This window comes from Gadus macrocephalus, chromosome 12, assembly GCF_031168955.1.
Source record: "Gadus macrocephalus chromosome 12, ASM3116895v1".
NCBI lineage: Eukaryota > Metazoa > Chordata > Actinopteri > Gadiformes > Gadidae > Gadus > Gadus macrocephalus.
The window spans coordinates 27,507,092-27,526,580 of NC_082393.1; the positions used below are offsets into that span (position 1 = coordinate 27,507,092).

At 45.5% G+C, this 19,489-nt stretch overlaps 1 protein-coding gene across 5 annotated transcripts; it reads right to left on the bottom strand.

Annotated features, from left to right (window-relative positions):
* Positions 1 to 599: 599 nt before the first annotated feature.
* On the bottom strand, positions 600 to 19,480 carry LOC132469829 (oxysterol-binding protein-related protein 1-like). Of its 5 annotated transcripts, none has more exons than XM_060067909.1 (29): positions 19,206 to 19,479; positions 17,973 to 18,102; positions 17,807 to 17,892; positions 17,596 to 17,670; positions 17,270 to 17,381; positions 16,708 to 16,793; positions 16,055 to 16,199; positions 15,541 to 15,608; positions 15,408 to 15,452; positions 15,017 to 15,090; positions 14,610 to 14,673; positions 14,339 to 14,440; positions 12,229 to 12,357; positions 11,982 to 12,063; positions 11,516 to 11,622; positions 8,800 to 8,962; positions 8,261 to 8,441; positions 7,466 to 7,541; positions 6,138 to 6,272; positions 5,667 to 5,764; positions 5,255 to 5,437; positions 4,433 to 4,540; positions 4,090 to 4,179; positions 3,755 to 3,872; positions 3,017 to 3,130; positions 2,745 to 2,868; positions 2,513 to 2,603; positions 1,973 to 1,993; positions 600 to 1,502 (listed from the first exon to the last, which is right to left on the bottom strand). In XM_060067909.1, the coding sequence occupies exons 2-29, from the start codon at positions 18,094 to 18,096 to the stop codon at positions 1,394 to 1,396; spliced, it is 2,910 nt and encodes a 969-aa protein (XP_059923892.1). In that variant the 5' UTR covers positions 18,097 to 18,102; positions 19,206 to 19,479; the 3' UTR covers positions 600 to 1,393. The 5 variants fall into 5 exon arrangements, with proteins under 5 accessions (XP_059923892.1, XP_059923891.1, XP_059923893.1 ...); XM_060067908.1 differs by having other exon boundaries at positions 3,017 to 3,133; XM_060067910.1 differs by lacking the exon at positions 1,973 to 1,993 and having other exon boundaries at positions 3,017 to 3,133; positions 19,206 to 19,480.
* Positions 19,481 to 19,489: the final 9 nt, after the last annotated feature.

Below are 19,489 nucleotides of genomic sequence, written 5' to 3' on the forward strand. Positions count from 1 at the left end.
TTTAAATCCACAAACAAATGTGTAATCCAGGGAATTGAAAGGCTGGGACCAGGAAATAATTACTCTCTCTCAATTGAAACCTATTCATATTTTTCGATCTCGGTCCCATGGGCTCTACCGGAAGAGGCGTGACTTCGCCGCTAGAGAAAGCCCAAACTGACCACAACGAACTTCCCTTGACCGATTACACGGCTATGGGGCCAGGGAATAACTTTCCTTATTGGTTCTTTCTTTCATTGTTTCTGTCGTGTGTGCCTGCATGTGTTACAGATTAGCTCAGATGACAGATGAGTGTGATGATCGGAAGGACACATTCCTCCATTTATTCTGCTCATAGGCCTAGTAATAATTTCCTGCACTTGGAGTACCGTGGTGAAGTTAGTTTGCCGTTGGAGATTCAACATATATTCGCATATTAATTTCGTGTTCGTCTGCGGTTCCTGCCGTGCTGTCAGTCCTGGCGGACGTCCAGGGGGCACCCTTCTCATCAATGCTACCTTCATTCTTTCACTTAAATGTTATGTCACTGATTTTCTTTAATTAGGCTATATTCTTACAAAAAATACAAAGAAACGTCCTCAGATTGCATCATATAGGCCTACAACATATCGGTTTATTAATACATTTTTTTCAGGATCACAGCCATATTGTATAAAAACCTGTTAAGTAAAATAAAGTTAATGACATGATTTACGAGTGATCGTCTCAGTATTCCAAAAATATCTAAACTCAGTTGTTCCAATTAATTATTCTTCATTATTTTTTTTATCTGAATGGACCACGCAATTGAGTTGATTGCAAAATGCCATGAAAATGTAACAGTACCCAAGAAAAAGTGGACTTTTCTCCTCAACATTTTCCTGTTTGGAAAAGCACGTTGAGAATGACAGGAGGAACTATAGCCGTTTGGATGACCAGAAGACTTGATTGTTTTTTAACAGGAAGGTATTATACAGACACAAATCATTTAGAACTACATCAATATTAAAAAAATATTGGAACTAGACATACACACTAAAACGGCAAAACCCTGTGCATCAACAGTGTTTTTTTCCTGACTTCACAAAAAGCCACTATATATATATATATATATATATAATGTTAAAATAATATTCTGAGCAGCAAACAGTAAATCGGTCTGTCATTATGGAAATAGTACATTTCAAAGCGATTGTAAACCGCTCAACATTTTGTAACATTTATATATCCTTTTTGATCTTCTTTTAAATAACACTTATGCACAGTAAGGTGCAATAAATGAAGACCACTCTAATCATTAAAATGATTTGCATATTGCTTGTTATTATGGTAAAAAAGGAGAGAAGAAAAACTTAATGACATAGATAGTGGAGGGAGTTCAACTGATCTACTTCCTATTCGTAGAGGAATGTTTTCAGTAAATATCAGCCAGCTGCAGTTGAGTGTAATTCCTGTCCCAGTATCCACCAGAAAACAGCCAATCCTGGGAGTTGATGAAGGGATTCGGGCCTTGATGAAACCACCTGGCAACAGTGCAGAGATCGGGAACAATAAGAGATGCAATATACTGTATATATATTTTTTTTAATGATACATAATCTTTAATTCCAAGATAATTTTTTTGGATCACTACTTCAAGGTCAATGTAGTTGTTAATGGTACATTGTTATTGTGGAAATGACTTTTTCGTCACAAGGCAAACTGTTCTTAAGGAGTCAGAGTTTTGAAGAGTCAATGTGAGTTAGAGTAGATTTAAATAAAATTAGAATTTATTCAGAGTTATGTTTATAAATGTATGCAGTTAATAGCTTAGCCAAAGAAAGGGTTCTGATGCTGTTAGGATTCATGATCAAGCTGATGAGTGTGATCCTGTCATGTTAGTAAAACTACCATCTCATGTTAGTTAACATGCCAGTATAGTACAGCTAACATGACAGCTCTATAGGCGGTGAGCAACAGGTGTGGTGCAGAGCGGACAGAGAGCAGCTCTGACCTGGGGGCGAGGGCAGGGGTCCTGGACATCAAAGCCAGGATGGAACAAAAGATAAGAACAAAAGACACAAACGACCATTCAGGAGATCGTCAATAGAGGCCTGGATGGATGGATGGATGGATGGATGGATGGATGGATGGATGAATGAATGAATGAATGAATGAATGAATGAATGAATGAATGATGGATGGATGGATGGATGGATGGATGGATGGATGGATGGATGGATGGATGGATGGATGGATGGATGGATAGCAACATGTATCGGACCATGTATATTTTCTTATTACATGATGGATTAGGAAATGATCTTCAATTGTGGTAGGCTATAAATATGATAAAAGGTCATATAAATACAACTCATCTGATGGAAAGATTTTAAATGACCCATTTATTTGAACAGTATGATGATGAATGAACACACTAAATCTAATTATACAATCTTGTAAATTGCCTAGGTGTCAAATAAAACCAGGCTTGGTTTCCACTCAGGCCTTGACATTAATTAAATGTCCAGCCTATACAGCTGTCACTACCCACCTGGTTTTCAGGTCTTCGTCAGGCTTGGAGTGGCTTTTGCGTGCAGCCCTCTGCTTCTCCTCTAGCCTATTCTTCTCCTCACTTGCAAGATCTACAAGACCAAAAGAAAAAAACATTGTATTAATATGAGTCTATGGTAAATAGTGACTTCATCTTCCTCAACTCCACATACAGGTATGTGCAGTGAAGCCTGGTTTTTAATATTAATATATTGTCTTTTGTTCTTCATCACCAATATTTCCGCTCTCCATAGCTCTGATGTCCGGCCTCAGTCGACAGTCAGTCTTTGGAAGGAGTTCTTTCATCTCCCCGGACATCTCGTTCAGCTGCATCGCAAAGGTAGTGAAGCTGTACATCTACACAAGGAGAGAGAATTAAATGGGAATGGCGTCAAAAAGAGGAAATGTGAGTTATGGACATGAATATTCACAAGAAGACAGCAAGGTTTCAACAGAAATCCTCTTCGGCTCATCAGTGATTCTCCGGGACTTCAGTCTCTCCTACCTCCACCGAGTTGGCCGGTCGTGGCGCGATCCTCCACAGAAGTTGGCTGCCAGAGATGACCTCCACGGTGTCTGTGTCAGGGAGGGAGTTCGCCGCTGGCTCTTTGCTGGAAGCCTGCTAATCGGGACAAATTGGAGCGGTCAATACCGGAGGTCTTCATTATTACGAAACATCTGCCAATATTCAGGAGTCCAGTCCTCCGTTTTGAGGTGAGATGACAAGAAAGATAACTCAATGGTTGTATAAAAAAGAAAACAGATTTATGTTTTGAACTGTTCAAATTGATCCTTATGAATGTCAAGCTTTTGACTTTTGGAAGGAGATATACATCACACACATCCAATGTTTTCTGTAGGTGTCGGAGAGTTGTGTAATAAATAATACTTATATACTATAGTATATATGAGTGTATATTATATACTATATTAATGTTATGTGTGGAGGAGCAGAGCAGATACTCCAAGACGTTTCTTTCACCAATATAAACACTGTTTGGATAACCCAACCCTAACCTAACTAACCCTAACCCTAGCCCTAACAAGGATCATAGATGATTTATTTGGTGAAAGAAACACCTTCGGAGCAATTCAGTGTGTGGACTATGCACTTCCATAGGCATCGATTGGTATCATGAAAACTATTCATAATTGACTGAATGTTGGGACATACTGTGAACACTGTGCACACTTTAATCGTATGATTATCAATAATATTGGAGTGAAGGATTAGGAAGCGTACCGCTTTGCTGTCCTTCTTCACCGCTGCCCCCTTCCTCCGGTGAGCGTCGAAGGCCGCCAGCTCCACGGTGTACAGACACTCCGTCCATTTCCCATACAGAGCGCTCACCTTCCTCTTGCTGCTCCAAAACAATAAACACATTAAAACAATTCCATAAGGCCACGACGTGCTGGTGGAGGACCGCACTTCACATTCTGCTGACCATTCAGGTCAGTGTTAAGAAAAGCCTATAGCCGCATAATGGGTCAGCCTACGAGTAGAAAGACACTGACATTTAAATATCGCACATTATTTCACAGACGATTGACATTTGAGCCCAGAAAAAGCACACACACCTTTTGTCCAGAATGTACCCTTCCACCTTGTGCAGCTCTCTGCCAAAAAGGCCGCACGGTTTGAAGATCAGGCAGCATTTCTCACCAGTTCTATTTAAAATCAGGAAACCATTTCAATCATTCACTCTCATTATGCTTTGCCATGCAAAACATTCCTGTTCAGCCTTTTCTTGCTCCTGAGTCACTTCCTCAATGTAGGCGCCGGTGTCACTAGTCTTATTCTGGAACAAGCTTGAACCATTTCACTACACAACAGATAGAAGCCAGAGGTCTCTCTTAAACCACTTTAGTTCTGCATATATTCCGGAAATGGACAAGTTGTACTTGACGTTTGTCTTCTTACTTGTGGTTAATCACCTCCATGTTCCCATACTGCTCGATCCACAGCTGGCCTACGATGATGTTGTGAACGCAGCAGGTGGGGTTAGTCCAGGTGTAGGCCTCGTTGTACCTGAACAACCAGGACCAAGGGACAGCACACGTGTATCCATAGAGATAGGGGCCAGGCCGCAACCCCCCCTAACCCTGGTCCCCAGAATAATTCATAATGTAACACAGGATAAATACACACATACGTGTTGTGTTGGTTTGGGCCCCGTTTGTTCTTACACACATGTTGTTATGGTCTGTGTTTGTTCTTTGCATACGTGGGGGTGCGGTATCTGTGTCGGCAGAGTTGGGGTGGGTCTGCGGCTAGGGTTAGGGTTAAGGTTATGCCCAGCACTCCTCAGCTCAGTAGTGAAGGCGCGGTATAGCCCAGCTCAGTTACTTATGGTAGGGCGGGGCTTAAGCAGGATGGCGTTAGCCACTGCAGCTACGTAAGCATCGTGACCTCATAGCAGCCAGACCGTGTAGCCTGCTAATGAATCCAAGAAAAAAGAAGAACGCGACACAATGAACTAAGAGCAACAATGTAGGACATCCAAGAAGGACGGCAAACTTTTGCGTTACATTTTCTTCTGTGTTTGTTTGTACTGTGAGACGAGTACGGCTCAGTACGGCTCAGTCCGGACCCTGCCCACCTTTGGCGGTTGAATCGCGAAACGTGCCACACCTCCCTAACCCTAAACCCTAAACCCTAACCCTAACCCTAACCCTGCATACTGAACCAACCCGCACCCGCTGGTGGAAACGCGCCATTAAGGTCTGCAGCTGCTGCTCTTACTTGGGCAGCTCCAGGGTGATGATGCCTTTGGGCTCCGCCTCCACACTTTTACCCCAGAACTTGAGCTTGGGGTAGATGGAGCCGTGGAACACAAAGTCCTTCTGCAGGCCCTCAGCGTGGAAGGCGCTGACCGGGGGGTGATGGCTGACCTGCTCTGAGATCAGCCTGAAGCCCAGGTCCTCTCTGGCACAACACAAGGTGATTAGGGTTAGGGTTGTAGTGCAACATGACCCTAAGGGGTTATGGTTAGGGTTACCCTAACCCTAACCATAACCCTTTAGGGTCGTGCACTACAATGAGCATGTTGAGCTATGCGTTGGCCAGCTAGCTTCCCACGTCTGTGTGTGTGAATGTGTTACACATGTATTGTAATATAGTTGTGGTAAATAGGGATTGTATTTTAGTTGTTTACCTCACCAGTTCGTAGGTCTCTCCCAGTAGTGGGTTGAAGGGTTTACCAGTACGCTCCCACTGAGAGGCCACGGCCGAGACAGCAAACGCAGCCACGCACTACCAAGGTCAGATCACACACTACCAAGGTCAGATCACACACTACCAAGGTCAGATCACACACTACCAAGGTCAGACCACACACTACCAAGGTCAGATCACGCATTACCAAGGTCAGATCACACACTACCAAGGTCAGATCACACACTACCAAGGTCAGATCACACACTACCAAGGTCAGATCACACACTACCAAGGTCAGATCACACAGTACCAAGGTCAGATCAAACACTACCACGGTCAGATCACACACTACCAAGGTCAGATCACACACTACCAAGGTCAGATCACACACTACCAAGGTCAGATCAAGGTAAACATTGCCCTGTTTCCGTCACACCGGGGGCGTGCAGAGCTCCGTGGGGGTTCATACCTTCATACGCTCGATGGAGTCTCTGGCCGCGTTGGCTCGGTGGAGGAGGTAGGTGTGCTCCATGTACTCGGTCAGCCGCTGCAGGAAGCTGAGAGGCTCATTGAAGATCACAGGCATCGTAATCTTAGAGAGTTCCTGAGAGGAGATATGAGAACATGAGGGAGAACGACAGGTTCCACGTGGTAACATAGAATCTGACCAAGTGCCAATCTACTATGCTCCCCCCTGAAGGTCATAGCTAGCTTGGCTGGAGTAATAAACATATCATCATCAGTGGGAAGATAACACTCTCTGCTCCACATGTTAAACAGTACACGGACTGTGTCTAACCCTAACCCTGAGGTAGTACTTTACCAGTCAACTGACTGCACTCTAATGTATTGAGGTGATGCTTCTAATCCACACGCTGTCAAATGAAATGCGTCCTTTACATTATCGGAAAATGAAGGATTGATGACTAGTTTGACCTCTTAAATGGTTCAAACTGAAGGCATGGAACAGCAACAAACAATGCCTATTATTCAGCATGAGCTGAAAGGAACATGACACTTGTCATGTTTTCAGTGGCCGGTTAGGGACCACGAAGGTCACTCCCAAACTAAATCACACCGCAGAGTAACAAACAAAGACAGGCATAGTGTTGAGTGCGTTGCACGTTTATTCATTCTCATCTCATCTCATTTTCATCCGCTTATCCGGGGTCGGGTCGCGGGGGGAGCAGCTCAAGCAGGGGGCTCCAGACTTCCCTTTCCCGGGCCACATTGACCAACTCTGACGGGGGGATCCCGAGGCGTTCCCAGGCCAGTGTTGAGATATAATCTCTCCACCTAGTCCTGGGTCTTCCCCGAGGTCTCCTCCCCACTGGACGTGCCTGAAACACCTCCCAAGGAAGGCGCCCAGTGGGCATCCTTACCAGATGCCCGAACCACCTCAGCTGGTTTATTCATTCTATGAATTGTTATTTTAAAACACTTTTGTTTTGCAATTGCAGCCACACATACAAAAGGCTTGCTCTGTGTGTGCATGCGTGTGTGCTTGCACCAGGGTTAAACAGTGTCAGATACCAATCAATGTGTTTCTATCCATTTATCCTTTTTAAGAATCATGTTGGGCCTGGTACATTGGAACTTTGAACACACAGTGAAATCCATTGCATTTGTTAACCATATGTCAATGCATAAATGGATCAAGCAAAGAATGCAAATGAAAATAACCAGAATAAATTCCAGTTTTCACAAATCAGAGAAAGTGTAAATTGCAGAGCCCCGGCCAGGTGTTAAGCTTTAAAAAGAGGTTCATGACAGACTTGCTGTGCAGCCGTCTCTCACCATTCCGATGCACTTCCTCAAGATGCTCCAGATGCTGAAGTCATTCCTTGAGAACATTGGTGCAGGGAGATGGGTCCTAGGACACAAACACACACGTGATAAGGGAAAGAACAAAAATAACTCCTGGGGAAAAATGCCGCCGAAAAAGGCTGCCCCAAACAAGCGACCAAACCTGACACGAGTACCGAAGGCGCTCGCACACACTCCCATTGAACCCAATGTGTCCGCCTTTCTAAAGACTGTACAGCTTTCCTCACGCTTCTTGGACACTCGTTGATGAGCTAAGGAAGGAGTCTCCCTCCCCCGGCCCTCTGAACACAGAGGCTTTCTGCTGGGGTCCAGCAACCTTCACTCTCCTTCCCGATTTCAACTGGTGGAGTCTGATAAGCTGTACTCCAAAGACCAGTTCAGGTATTCACACTGTTGCACATCACTTTGACCTCATGAAAGTTTAACAGGTCCAGTTTTAGGCCTTTCGATTCAGCTTCCCCTAATGACTCCACCTGACCTGCCCTCCTTTTCAATTATTCATCACCTGATTTGGAAGAAGTGAAAAAAGCCATCAGCACACAGCTAGAGTTAGACAACAGCCAGTGGGTGGGCAGGGGTGGGGGGCACTCTAGGAGAGGAAGGCCAAAGGCAACTGCCAACAAACAAGTCCCTGACAAACAATTCTGTAATAAATATCTATATCAATAGATTTATATCTATACATCTTTAGATCTATATATAAGGCCAATGTCTGCTTTCTTCGGGATATGGGAGCTTCTTGACTAAAGACTGCAAAATACAAACCTATGCTGCGTGTCGCCGTTGGTTTGGGGCTCCGTGTTGCCATGGCGATCCTCCTGCAACATGGTGATTTGGGTACTGTGGCTGCTGCTCATTAGGACCGAGCGCTCCTCTTCCTCGTCTTCCTCCCGGGAACGGCTGGCCAGCGTCTCTGAACCACTCAGGGAGAGCTCAGAGTCCGACTCTGGGCACGTGAGAGCAGGATCAAACAGCCGTAGTCATGGTAACGGTTACCCCCAGATGGGAATACTGACATAGCACCTGTTTTTAGTTTGTATTTTTTTTATTTCCAGAAATACATCAATTTTATCTCGAGCAAATATCATATCTCTATTACCAAGCAATCCAAAATACGGAGAGATGAAGCAGACTTTCAATAATATCAATAAATAGAAGTGTACGTTTAAGTGTCCAGAGCAGGATTCTATGAAGACAAATAAATAAATTGATACTTGACATTTCAAACACAACTGTGACCATCTTAACACGGCGTGCAGAGTAGTTCAAGCAACAGGACCAGTATTCTGCGTACATGGACCTACCAGACACGGCGTCGTAGAACTCCTCCTCGCTCAGAGCGCTGCCTGGCGGAGTGCCCGTGGCCACCGACTGCTCCAGCTCATGGTGCTCCGTGGCCAGAGTCTGCAGAGCCTCAGAGAGGATCTGGTTCTTTTCACACTCCTGCTCCAATTTCAGACTGCGCACCTGAACCCATAGCCACACACCAACATACACACACACACGTGCACATGCATGGGTGCACGCAAACATGCATGCATGCCCAGGTGGCGGCATAAACACAAACAAACACACACACACACACACGCAACACACAAACACAAACACTATAACACTTGGTGAAGAGGAACTAATTTCAAAGTACAAATATCTAGTAAGGTTACCATTGTGAGTGACCAAGTGTAAACATTACGATTCCCCTACTACACCGTTGTAAAGGCCCAGTCCCAGCTGTGTAGTGGGGGCCCTACTACACTGTTGTAAAGGCCCAGTCCCAGCTGTGTAGTGGGGGCCCTACTACACTGTTGTAAAGGCCCAGTCCCAGCTGTGTAGTGGGGGCCCTACTACACCGTTGTAAAGGCCCAGTCCCAGCTGTGTAGTGGGGGCCCTACTACACTGTTGTAAAGGCCCAGTCCCAGCTGTGTAGTGGGGGCCCTACTACACCGTTGTAAAGGCCCAGTCCCAGCTGTGTAGTGGGGGCCCTACTACACTGTTGTAAAGGCCCAGTCCCAGCTGTGTAGTGGGGGCCCTACTACACTGTTGTAAAGGCCCAGTCCCAGCTGTGTAGTGGGGGCCCTACTACACTGTTGTAAAGGCCCAGTCCCAGCTGTGTAGTGGGGGCCCTACTACACTGTTGTAAAGGCCCAGTCCCAGCTGTGTAGTGGGGGCCCTACTACACTGTTGCAGTGTTGCCAAAGTTACTGATTACTCCTTTAAAAAGTGAGCGAGTGTGGTCACTGGTAAGGAGCTGCCGTTCCTGTCCACAGTAACATCTACAGGTAGAATAAGGACCATGGGGGTTTGAACCCACAGCCTTTTGGCTGCTAGTTAAAGATGATATCCCTATCCTTAGATCCTCACTCTGGGATAGATAACAGAATGGGTTTCACTGCCTCAAAACATTCAGGAGGAGAGTGAACAGTGGGATGGGAGGGAAACCTTATTAATAAAAGCTCCCTGAATGATGATGAAAAACATGTTTAGGGATAAAACCAAACGACAAGCTGAAAGTATTTTCATGGCACTTCGAGGGCTCCAACATTAACATATCTTACGAGGTCTTCATTTACATTTCCCCTCTTTCAACCAAGGCCAAGGAACAACCCCATCTCCAGCTGACATTGTGACACACACATTCTGTTGGAATGCAAATAGACCCCAAAAGGAGAATAATTCAACATGTGTACCACATCCCAGATCCCACCAGCGAGGTTCCTTTCCTTAGAGCTGTCAGGGAACTAGCTTCAGGCCGAGTGGTGGCCGCCCCTCAGCACTACATTAACACTCTGCTCACATTCGCTGACGAAGGAAAAGGCTAATTTAGCGACACACCTACCCCGTCCTGCCTGGAGAAGGGTTAGGGCTAGGGTTAGGGTTGGGCTATGGTTAGGGCTAGGGTTAGGGCTAGGGTTAGGCTAGAGTTAGGGACACGGACACACCTACCCCGTCCTGCCTGGAGAAGGGTTAGGGCTAGGGTTAGGGTTGGGCTATGGTTAGGGCTAGGCTAGAGTTAGGGACACGGACACACCTACCCCGTCCTGCCTGGAGAAGGGTTAGGGCTAGGGCTATGGTTAGGGCTAGGGTTAGGCTAGAGTTAGGGCTAGGGTTAGGGTTGGGCTATGGTTAGGGTTGGGTTAGGGCTAGGGCTATGGTTAGGGCTAGGGTTAGGCTAGAGTTAGGGCTAGGGTTAGGGTTGGGCTATGGTTAGGGTTGGGTTAGGGCTAGGGCTATGGTTAGGGATAGGGTTAGGCTAGAGTTAGGGACACGGACACACCTACCCCGTCCTGCCTGGAGAAGGGTTAGGGCTAGGGTTAGGGTTGGGCTATGGTTAGGGTTGGGTTAGGGCTAGGGCTATGGTTAGGGTTAGGGTTAGGCTAGAGTTAGGGACACGGACACACCTACCCCGTCCTGCCTAGAGAAGGGTTAGGGCTAGGGTTAGGGTTGGGCTATGGTTAGGGCTAGGGTTAGGCTAGAGTTAGGGTTAGGCTAGAGTTAGGGACACTGACACACCTACCCCGTCCTGCCTGGAGAAGGGTTAGGGCTAGGGTTAGGGTTGGGCTATGGTTAGGGATAGGGTTAGGCTAGAGTTAGGGCTAGGGTTAGGGTTGGGCTATGGTTAGGGTTGGGTTAGGGCTAGGGCTATGGTTAGGGATAGGGTTAGGCTAGAGTTAGGGCTAGGGTTAGGGTTGGGCTATGGTTAGGGTTGGGTTAGGGCTAGGGCTATGGTTAGGGATAGGGTTAGGCTAGAGTTAGGGACACGGACACACCTACCCCGTCCTGCCTGGAGAAGGGTTAGGGCTAGGGTTAGGGTTGGGCTATGGTTAGGGTTGGGTTAGGGCTAGGGCTATGGTTAGGGATAGGGTTAGGCTAGAGTTAGGGACACGGACACACCTACCCCGTCCTGCCTAGAGAAGGGTTAGGGCTAGGGTTAGGGTTGGGCTATGGTTAGGGCTAGGGTTAGGGCTAGGGCTATGGTTAGGGATAGGGTTAGGCTAGAGTTAGGGACACGGACACACCTACCCCGTCCTGCCTGGAGAAGAGGCCCAGACACAAGTTCAGATGGGAACACGTCTCCCTTGACAGCTGACACACGTCCTGCATCTTCTCTATCAGAGACGGAGGAAACTCTAAAAAACGTAAATAAAAACACAATGCATAAGGCCACAGCAGATCGTGGTAATAAAATATATTACTTGTTATAAAATAAAATCTGGGATTTTAATCACTCATTGGCCTGTATAGAGATATGCAATTTGAATATGTTGAAATTGTTTATTCTTCCTTTATTTAGCAAGACTTTGGCATTGGAATATCCTAAGTATTGTAAATGTGTATTTTGTAATATAACACTCACAGCCAAGGCATTGGGATTCAAGCATACAAATTCTGCAATTGTTTGGAGAGGTCAGTGAAGCCAGCTCTCGATTAACTGGTATTGTGAAATCATTTAGTGGGAGGAAGGGGACAATTTCACAAGAGCGTTTACTTTCTGTGAGTCCGTCATTCTTGGCCATGGAAATAAACATAGACAGCTCCTTCTCAAGTCTTTGCTGACTGCTCTCAGCTGACTGGAAGAGAAACAGAGAGGAAAGAACCACCATTATAAGAGTCAGCTGGAGGAGATCTTGCTGTGTGCGCGCGCGCACGCGCGTGTGCATGTGCGTGTGTGTGTTGAAAACACTATTCTATTATGTCGAGGCATAAATAATGGATGTGTTGTTGTTGTTTGCCACCTGAAGAGACTCCTTCAACTCCAGAGCGGAGATCAGCTCCTCCTCGTTCTCCTCCTCCTCCCCGCTCTGCTCCTGGCTGCAGTAGTGAGTACTGTAGGCCGCGTGCTCCTCCAGGGCCTCCAGCCACACCTGCACAGCACAACCACACTGTTATCACCTGACACATCCTATCACCTGACACCTCCTATCACCTCCTATCACATGACACCTCCTATCACCACCTATCACCTGACACCTCCTATCACCTGACACCTCCTATCACCTCCTATCACATGACACCTCCTATCACCACCTATCACCTGACAACTCCTATCACCTGACACCTCCTATCACCTGACACCTCCTATCACCTGACACCTCCTATCACCTCCTATCACATGACACCTCCTATCACCACCTATCACCTGACAACTCCTATCACCTGACACCTCCCATCACCTGACACCTCCTATCACCTGACACCTCCTATCACCTGACACCTCCTATCATCTCCTATCACATGACACCTCTTATAACCTCCTATCACCTGACACCTCCTATCACATGACACCTCCTATCAACTCCTATCACATGACACCTCCTATCAACTCCTATCACATGACACCTCCTATCACCTGACACCTCCTATCACCTGACACCTCCTATCACCTCCTATCACATGACACCTCCTATCACCACCTATCACCTGACAACTCCTATCACCTGACACCTCCTATCACCTGACACCTCCTATCACCTGACACCTCCTATCACCTCCTATCACATGACACCTCCTATCACCACCTATCACCTGACAACTCCTATCACCTGACACCTCCTATCACCTGACACCTCCTATCACCTGACACCTCCTATCACCTGACACCTCCTATCATCTCCTATCACATGACACCTCTTATAACCTCCTATCACCTGACACCTCCTATCACATGACACCTCCTATCAACTCCTATCACATGACACCTCCTATCACCTGACACCTCCTATCACCTCCTATCACATGACACCTCCCATCACCTCCTACCACCTGACACCTCCTATCACCTGACACCTCCTATCACATGACACCTCCTATCACCTGACAACTGCCATCACCTGACACCTCCTATCACCTCCTATCACATGACACCTCCTATCACCTGACACCTCCAATCACCTGACACCTCCTATCACCTCCTACCACCTGATACCTCCTATCACCTGACACCTCCTACCACCTGACACCTCCTATCACCTGACAACTCCTATCACCTGACAACTCCTATCACCTGACAACTCCTATCACCTGACAACTCCTATCACCTGACACCTCCAATCACCTGACACCTCCTATCACCTCCTACCACCTGATACCTCCTATCACCTGACACCTCCTACCACCTGACACCTCCTATCACCTGACAACTCCTATCACCTGACAACTCCTATCACCTGACAACTCCTATCACCTGACAACTCCTATCACCTGACACCTCCTATCACCTGACACCTCCTATCACCTGACACCTCCTATCACCTGACACCTCCTATCACCTCGTACCACCTCCTATCACCTGACACCTCCGATCACCTGACACCTCCTATCACCTCCTATCACCTGACACCTCCTATCACCTGACACCTCCTATCACTTGACACCTCCTATCACCTCCTATCACATGACACCTCCTATCACCTGACACATCCTATCACCTCCTATCACATGACACATCCTGTCACCTGCCACCTCCTATCACATGACACATCCTGTCACCTGACACCTCCTATCACCTCCTATCACCTGACACCTCCTATCACCTCCTACCACCTGACACCTCTTATCACATGACACCTCCTATCACATGACACCTCCTATCACCTCCTACCACCTGACACCTCCTATCACCTGACACATCCTACCACCTGACACCTACTATCACCTCGTACCACCTCCTATCACCTGACACCTCCTATCACCTGACACATCCCATCACCTGAAGCCTGGACCACACCATGAGGTCGCGTTTATGGAAATGTTTGGTGTTGGGGTTAGGGTTAGGTGAATGTTTGGTGTTGGGGACATGACAAGTTGCCAGGGAAGAAGCATGGGGAGAAGAAACTGCTTGCTTACTTTTCTTGTTCCCTCTGGATCCGTTTTTGGGGAAACCTTAAAGTGGTGCACGCTATCATCAAAGCACTTCACCGTAAAGAAGCAGTTATCTCGCGCTCGGATCTGAACAGAAGACGAAAAATTAAGAGCGATAACACTAAGGACAAAGATACATCCATGACCCTTTAAATGACCTAGTGTGAATAAACACACCAGCTTAATACTGGCAACACATCCTCATGCAGTAGGGTAGCGGGCCCTACTCAGAATACCAAAAGGAGTCTGGCCTCACCAAACAATGAGCCTGAGTTAGAGATTTGCAGCCCTGTCTCCGGCTATTGGCTGCCGCATCTGACCTTGAATTACAGAGAAAAATACAAAACAGATCAGGCACATAAATAGATAACCGATAAAGAAAAAAATTCCCCAAGTCGGGTCATGATGGTAATGGAAGGATCCCCATGGTACAGTGTGATGTCTTGGACTTTAGATTGAGCTATAAAGATTTAACATGGATTCTTAGTGAGGCATCTTAATTGAAGCTTCACAATGTATACAAGCGGCTGAAGACATTATTGATCAGGGGCCTTCCTCAAGGACCACCTAGGTTAGGTTGTGGACATGACCCCCAAACCCAGCTGAAACGCTGAGGAGGTTAAGGATGCTTGGATAACCTTATCAGACACAGATGTGACGTACTGTTTGGAGTACCAGGAGAGAACCCCGTCCTGTAGGAGCACCCAGTAGGAACGCCAGCCGAAGAACCGGGAGCTCTGTGGGACAAAACGGAAGAGTCCAGTCACAAATCTCGGTCTGGATCATCTGAACTGTTGCACTTCTTGTGCAATTACACCCATTAACTGAATATCATGTATTTTATTGATTCAAGTGGTACTGTTATGTAGGTAGCACAGCAGAAGTACTGGACAGTAATACAAATTAAAAAGAGATATAAATGGAGAATAGTGTTGAAATTCAAATAATATCTACTGAGTTCAGCAGGAATGCATAATTCTAGATTATTGACATTATTGATGGTGTGTCAGAAGAGACAAAGGGTCTAATGTGTAAGTGCATGAAGAATTTCTACCTTCCAAAGCAGGCCCTCAAACATCTTGACATGACGGGTCATGCCCTAACAAAAGGAATGGAAAAAATGTTGGAAAGTGTCAATATTCTGGAGCAAAAGCCCATGTGGCTTTGGAAGAAACCATGCCACCCACCGGGTGGACGTTTCCCTCCAAGACTTGCTTCATTACTGCATCATTGGCGAGGGCGAATGCAGACTGACCTGTCACACATCAACACAAACTACAATTAAGTAACAGGTCAAAATAAAATGAACAAGGAAAATAGCTGAGCAGTAAAATAGTTAAATATATATATATGAATGTGTGTGTGTTCATAAATGATACATAAGTTATACATAGTCATATTACCATAGCAATTTTCTACAACTGCAGCACAAAAAAACAATAGAAAAAACCCATATCCCCAAAAAAGGGGGAAAATAATTAAGTATCTGTTGGAGGGTGAAACCTTTTACTTTTTGTACTCTCGCTCACCAAACGCTTCCAGGTACATTATAACCCTGGTGCTGATCGGAATATTTCAGCAGGCTCTAAAGTGAAAGCCTGGCTACTCTGTGAAGGTATGACTACAAATAAAGAGTTTTGTGTACACTAGCTCTTGTACTTTCCTGGCACAGTAGGTTCAACAGAAATCCCATTTATTTACCGTTTTTGTTCTTGATGTTGGGGCTGGCCCCAGTCTTCAGCAGCCTCAGGGCACACTGCCTCTGGCCACGATAGGAAGCGCAGTGGAGAGGAGTGTTCCCCAAGAGATCCACACAGTGAATGTCTACTGGCTTCTTCCTGTTGAGCTGGAATCAGCAGCCATGAGATGAAGGCACATCTTACCTGTGGGCTTCCTTTTGCTCTGTGATCTTCTTTGAATATTTCTGGATTTAACTTTAGGTTTAGAATAATTATTCCAAAGCTTGTACTATAAAATGAGAGTAACTGAAACAACCACCATGGATTGAAGATGTGTCCAGGACAAATAGCAATACCATCAGGTTAATTAACAGCCACATTCCAGAATTGTATAAGCAATGACAAGCCCCCGAATTGTAACCACATCTTCTCGAAACATTAAAAGGTATCAAATTACAGCAAATCATAAAATATTTTACCTACAGCCCCCGATTAGTAAAAGTTCATCAAACAATTGATGAATCATGTCTTCTATCAAGTGTTCATTTATTGACAGCTTTGTGTTCCGACTAATTTACTTAAGTTCAATAATAACATTATATCAGTGTTTTTTTTATAATTATATGATGTTTTGTGAAGTTAATCAGGGGCAAAGGGTTCCAGAAGAAGACTAACCAGGAGATTTAAGGAGGGGAGATCTCCTTCTCTGGAAGCGTCCAGAAGCTGCTCTTCAAGCTTCCTCTCCTCTGTTCTTTCAGCGGCTAATGTTAGGTACAGAAACCAGTTTATTAATGACATACCAGATTTATAAACCAAAACCTTTATTGTATAAATATGTCCCACCAGATTGCTTTAGACGTGTATATCAGAACACAAGCAGCGGCAAATGGAACCACAAAAGACAAAGACATCATTAAACAATTGGAACTTGTTTTATCCTTCTTTTCCAGATTTATTTGGGTAAAAAACAAACCAGAACTAAATATACAAGCTGTTGGGGCTTTACATGTGGGCGAGCAGAAACACAAATATTCAGCTAGTTAGTGCCGTGATTTTCACACATTAGTTCACTCCTTTCTTTGTCGCTGCAGTAGAATAAGAAGTAGTGATACTGATTCGATTAGTACGTAAAATAAGAAACTACGCCCACTTTCTGTCATTCTTTGCTGAACAGCCAATGAAAAAGAGCAGTGCGAGACCCTTTCTGATGGAATCAGCTGCTTAAAGCGCCACTCACCTTCCAGCATGCTTCTGATCTCGGCGTTATCGCTGACGTCTTTGGGAATCTGCGCGGTCCCGTTGATGACGGTCGCACAAGCATCAAACCGGAGCAGGAGCATCACAAGCTCCTGGGGATCGGAACGTCGAGCAGGAAGATGATGACAAACTAAAATCATATCAATAGATCTTAATAGATCGGATAGATTAATAGATCAATAGATTAGATAGATTAATAGATCAATAGATTAGATAAATTAATAGATCTTAAATTGGATAATTTGTGACTGTGTAACATATTGTCCTGTGACACCTTCAGACTGTAACTGGCCATACAAAAGGTACCTTTCTTCCTGTGAAGGCAGCTTTGTGTAACGGTGTGTCCCCCATAGTATTGGGTATGTTGGCGTCAGCTCCTGACTGAAGTGAGTAAGTGTTGATAACTTGAAGAAGGCATCTGAAGATGGCCATGCATTTCACCTTCACTTATTCAAGATTTACGCACACTATAAAAATGATGAATTATTGTTTGTGTTGACCACTACAGGCATAATACCTTCAGCAGTTCCTCCGCTACGCCTTTATGTCCAAAGTAGCAGGCCAGGTGGAGAGGAGTCCATCCCAGATTCGATTTGTTTTTTCCTGAAACACAAGGATGTCACTGAACAGCTGATGGACCGAGCGTTTCCGGGGACAGCATCATCCATAGGTGCTCTTCGTACCTTTGCAGTTGATGTTGATCTGCGCCTCCTCCCTGATCTTGGACAGCAGAAGCCTCTCAATACCGGGGAGGTCTCCATTTCTGGCGTAGCGGAGAAACTGTTCCTCAGGATCCATGTCCTCCATGGTGCCCTGGAATAATCAACGGACTGGGCTGCTTTCTACTGGGATCCATTCAAATCTTTTTATTTTACTTCAGCTATGGCTTTGTTCTGAAGAAATTGTGTCCCATAATATTCACACCACCTAAAATCAACCACTTGGTTCTGTAAAGATTAGAGGTGTTTTTAATCATTACATCCTCATGCCCACTGAGAAGGGGTTGGCATCAGATATCTCCCTGGATGCTCCATGGTTCTCAACACATTAAAGGGATTTAGAGATAATCCAGTCCTTTCCCTGGGTGGATTGAGCTGTGGGTTTTAGTTTAAACTGATTTGATTATTTGATCAAATCTCTTTGTGATGAGAAGGTACCTGTATAGGCATCATATGAGGGCATTCAAAGCATTGAACTCTCTGAAATGAACGGTAGTTTCCATTAGGTTATCTAAAATATCAAAGCATCAACTCACACGACATCACAGCACTGATGCAATAGAGGCCATGAAGTAATGGTATGTAGCTATTAGGGAGGATTATTTTCTGTTGGATTCAAGAAGACTAGTAAAGTAGAACGAAGACAGACAGACAGACGGACGGACAGCAGGAGGCACAGAAAAAAACGGTTCGCCTGGGTCAGATGATGACAAGAGCTACTTAAGGGTAGAATGGTATCCAGGGAAGCTATTTGAATTACAAGCCTGCTTATGAATAGAATGAACGAACACTGTATAATCACAGATTGCTGTGTGCGTTTTCGGAAAGGACACCTTAATTATAGTATAGCTGTTTACAAGCTAAATAGGGTTGTAGGATACAGGAAAAGGGAGGGCAAGTAATTGGTCATGTCTTGTGACTACTTCATAATTTGCAATTGTCACAAGATGCCATGCCATGCAAGGAATAAAAAAAACATATTTGAAAACCTATTGTTTGCCTTGACATGCGATGAGCATTTTGCAACCCCGGCTGTAAGATGTTTGATTAAGTAAAACATTTCCAGCAGCTGTTTCTGGGGAGCTTGAATAATGTGACATGGTGTGAAATTATTTTTAATCGTCTGGCAACACTTAATCCATCTCAAGCAATCATAAGGCATACAATGAGGACGAACATGTATGTTTTGGAACTTACTACTGAGCTGCAGAAAAGCCCCCGGGCAGCGGGACGCTCTCACCCAGCGGGGGTCCGGCGGGGGTGGCATGTACCGCCGCTCCTGGGTGGAGAGGACAGGCTGACTAGGAACTGCACCAGTAGCACCAGAAGCACCAATATAACCAGTAGCACCAATAGCTGCTACCTCACCATCTGGAAGCGCTGTCAAACGAGCGACGCTTGTAACTCCTCATAAGTCACCAGGGAGAACCAAGTGTCCACGCCTCTGTTTACACTCCTGTCAGCTGATCCTTGTTCTGCGG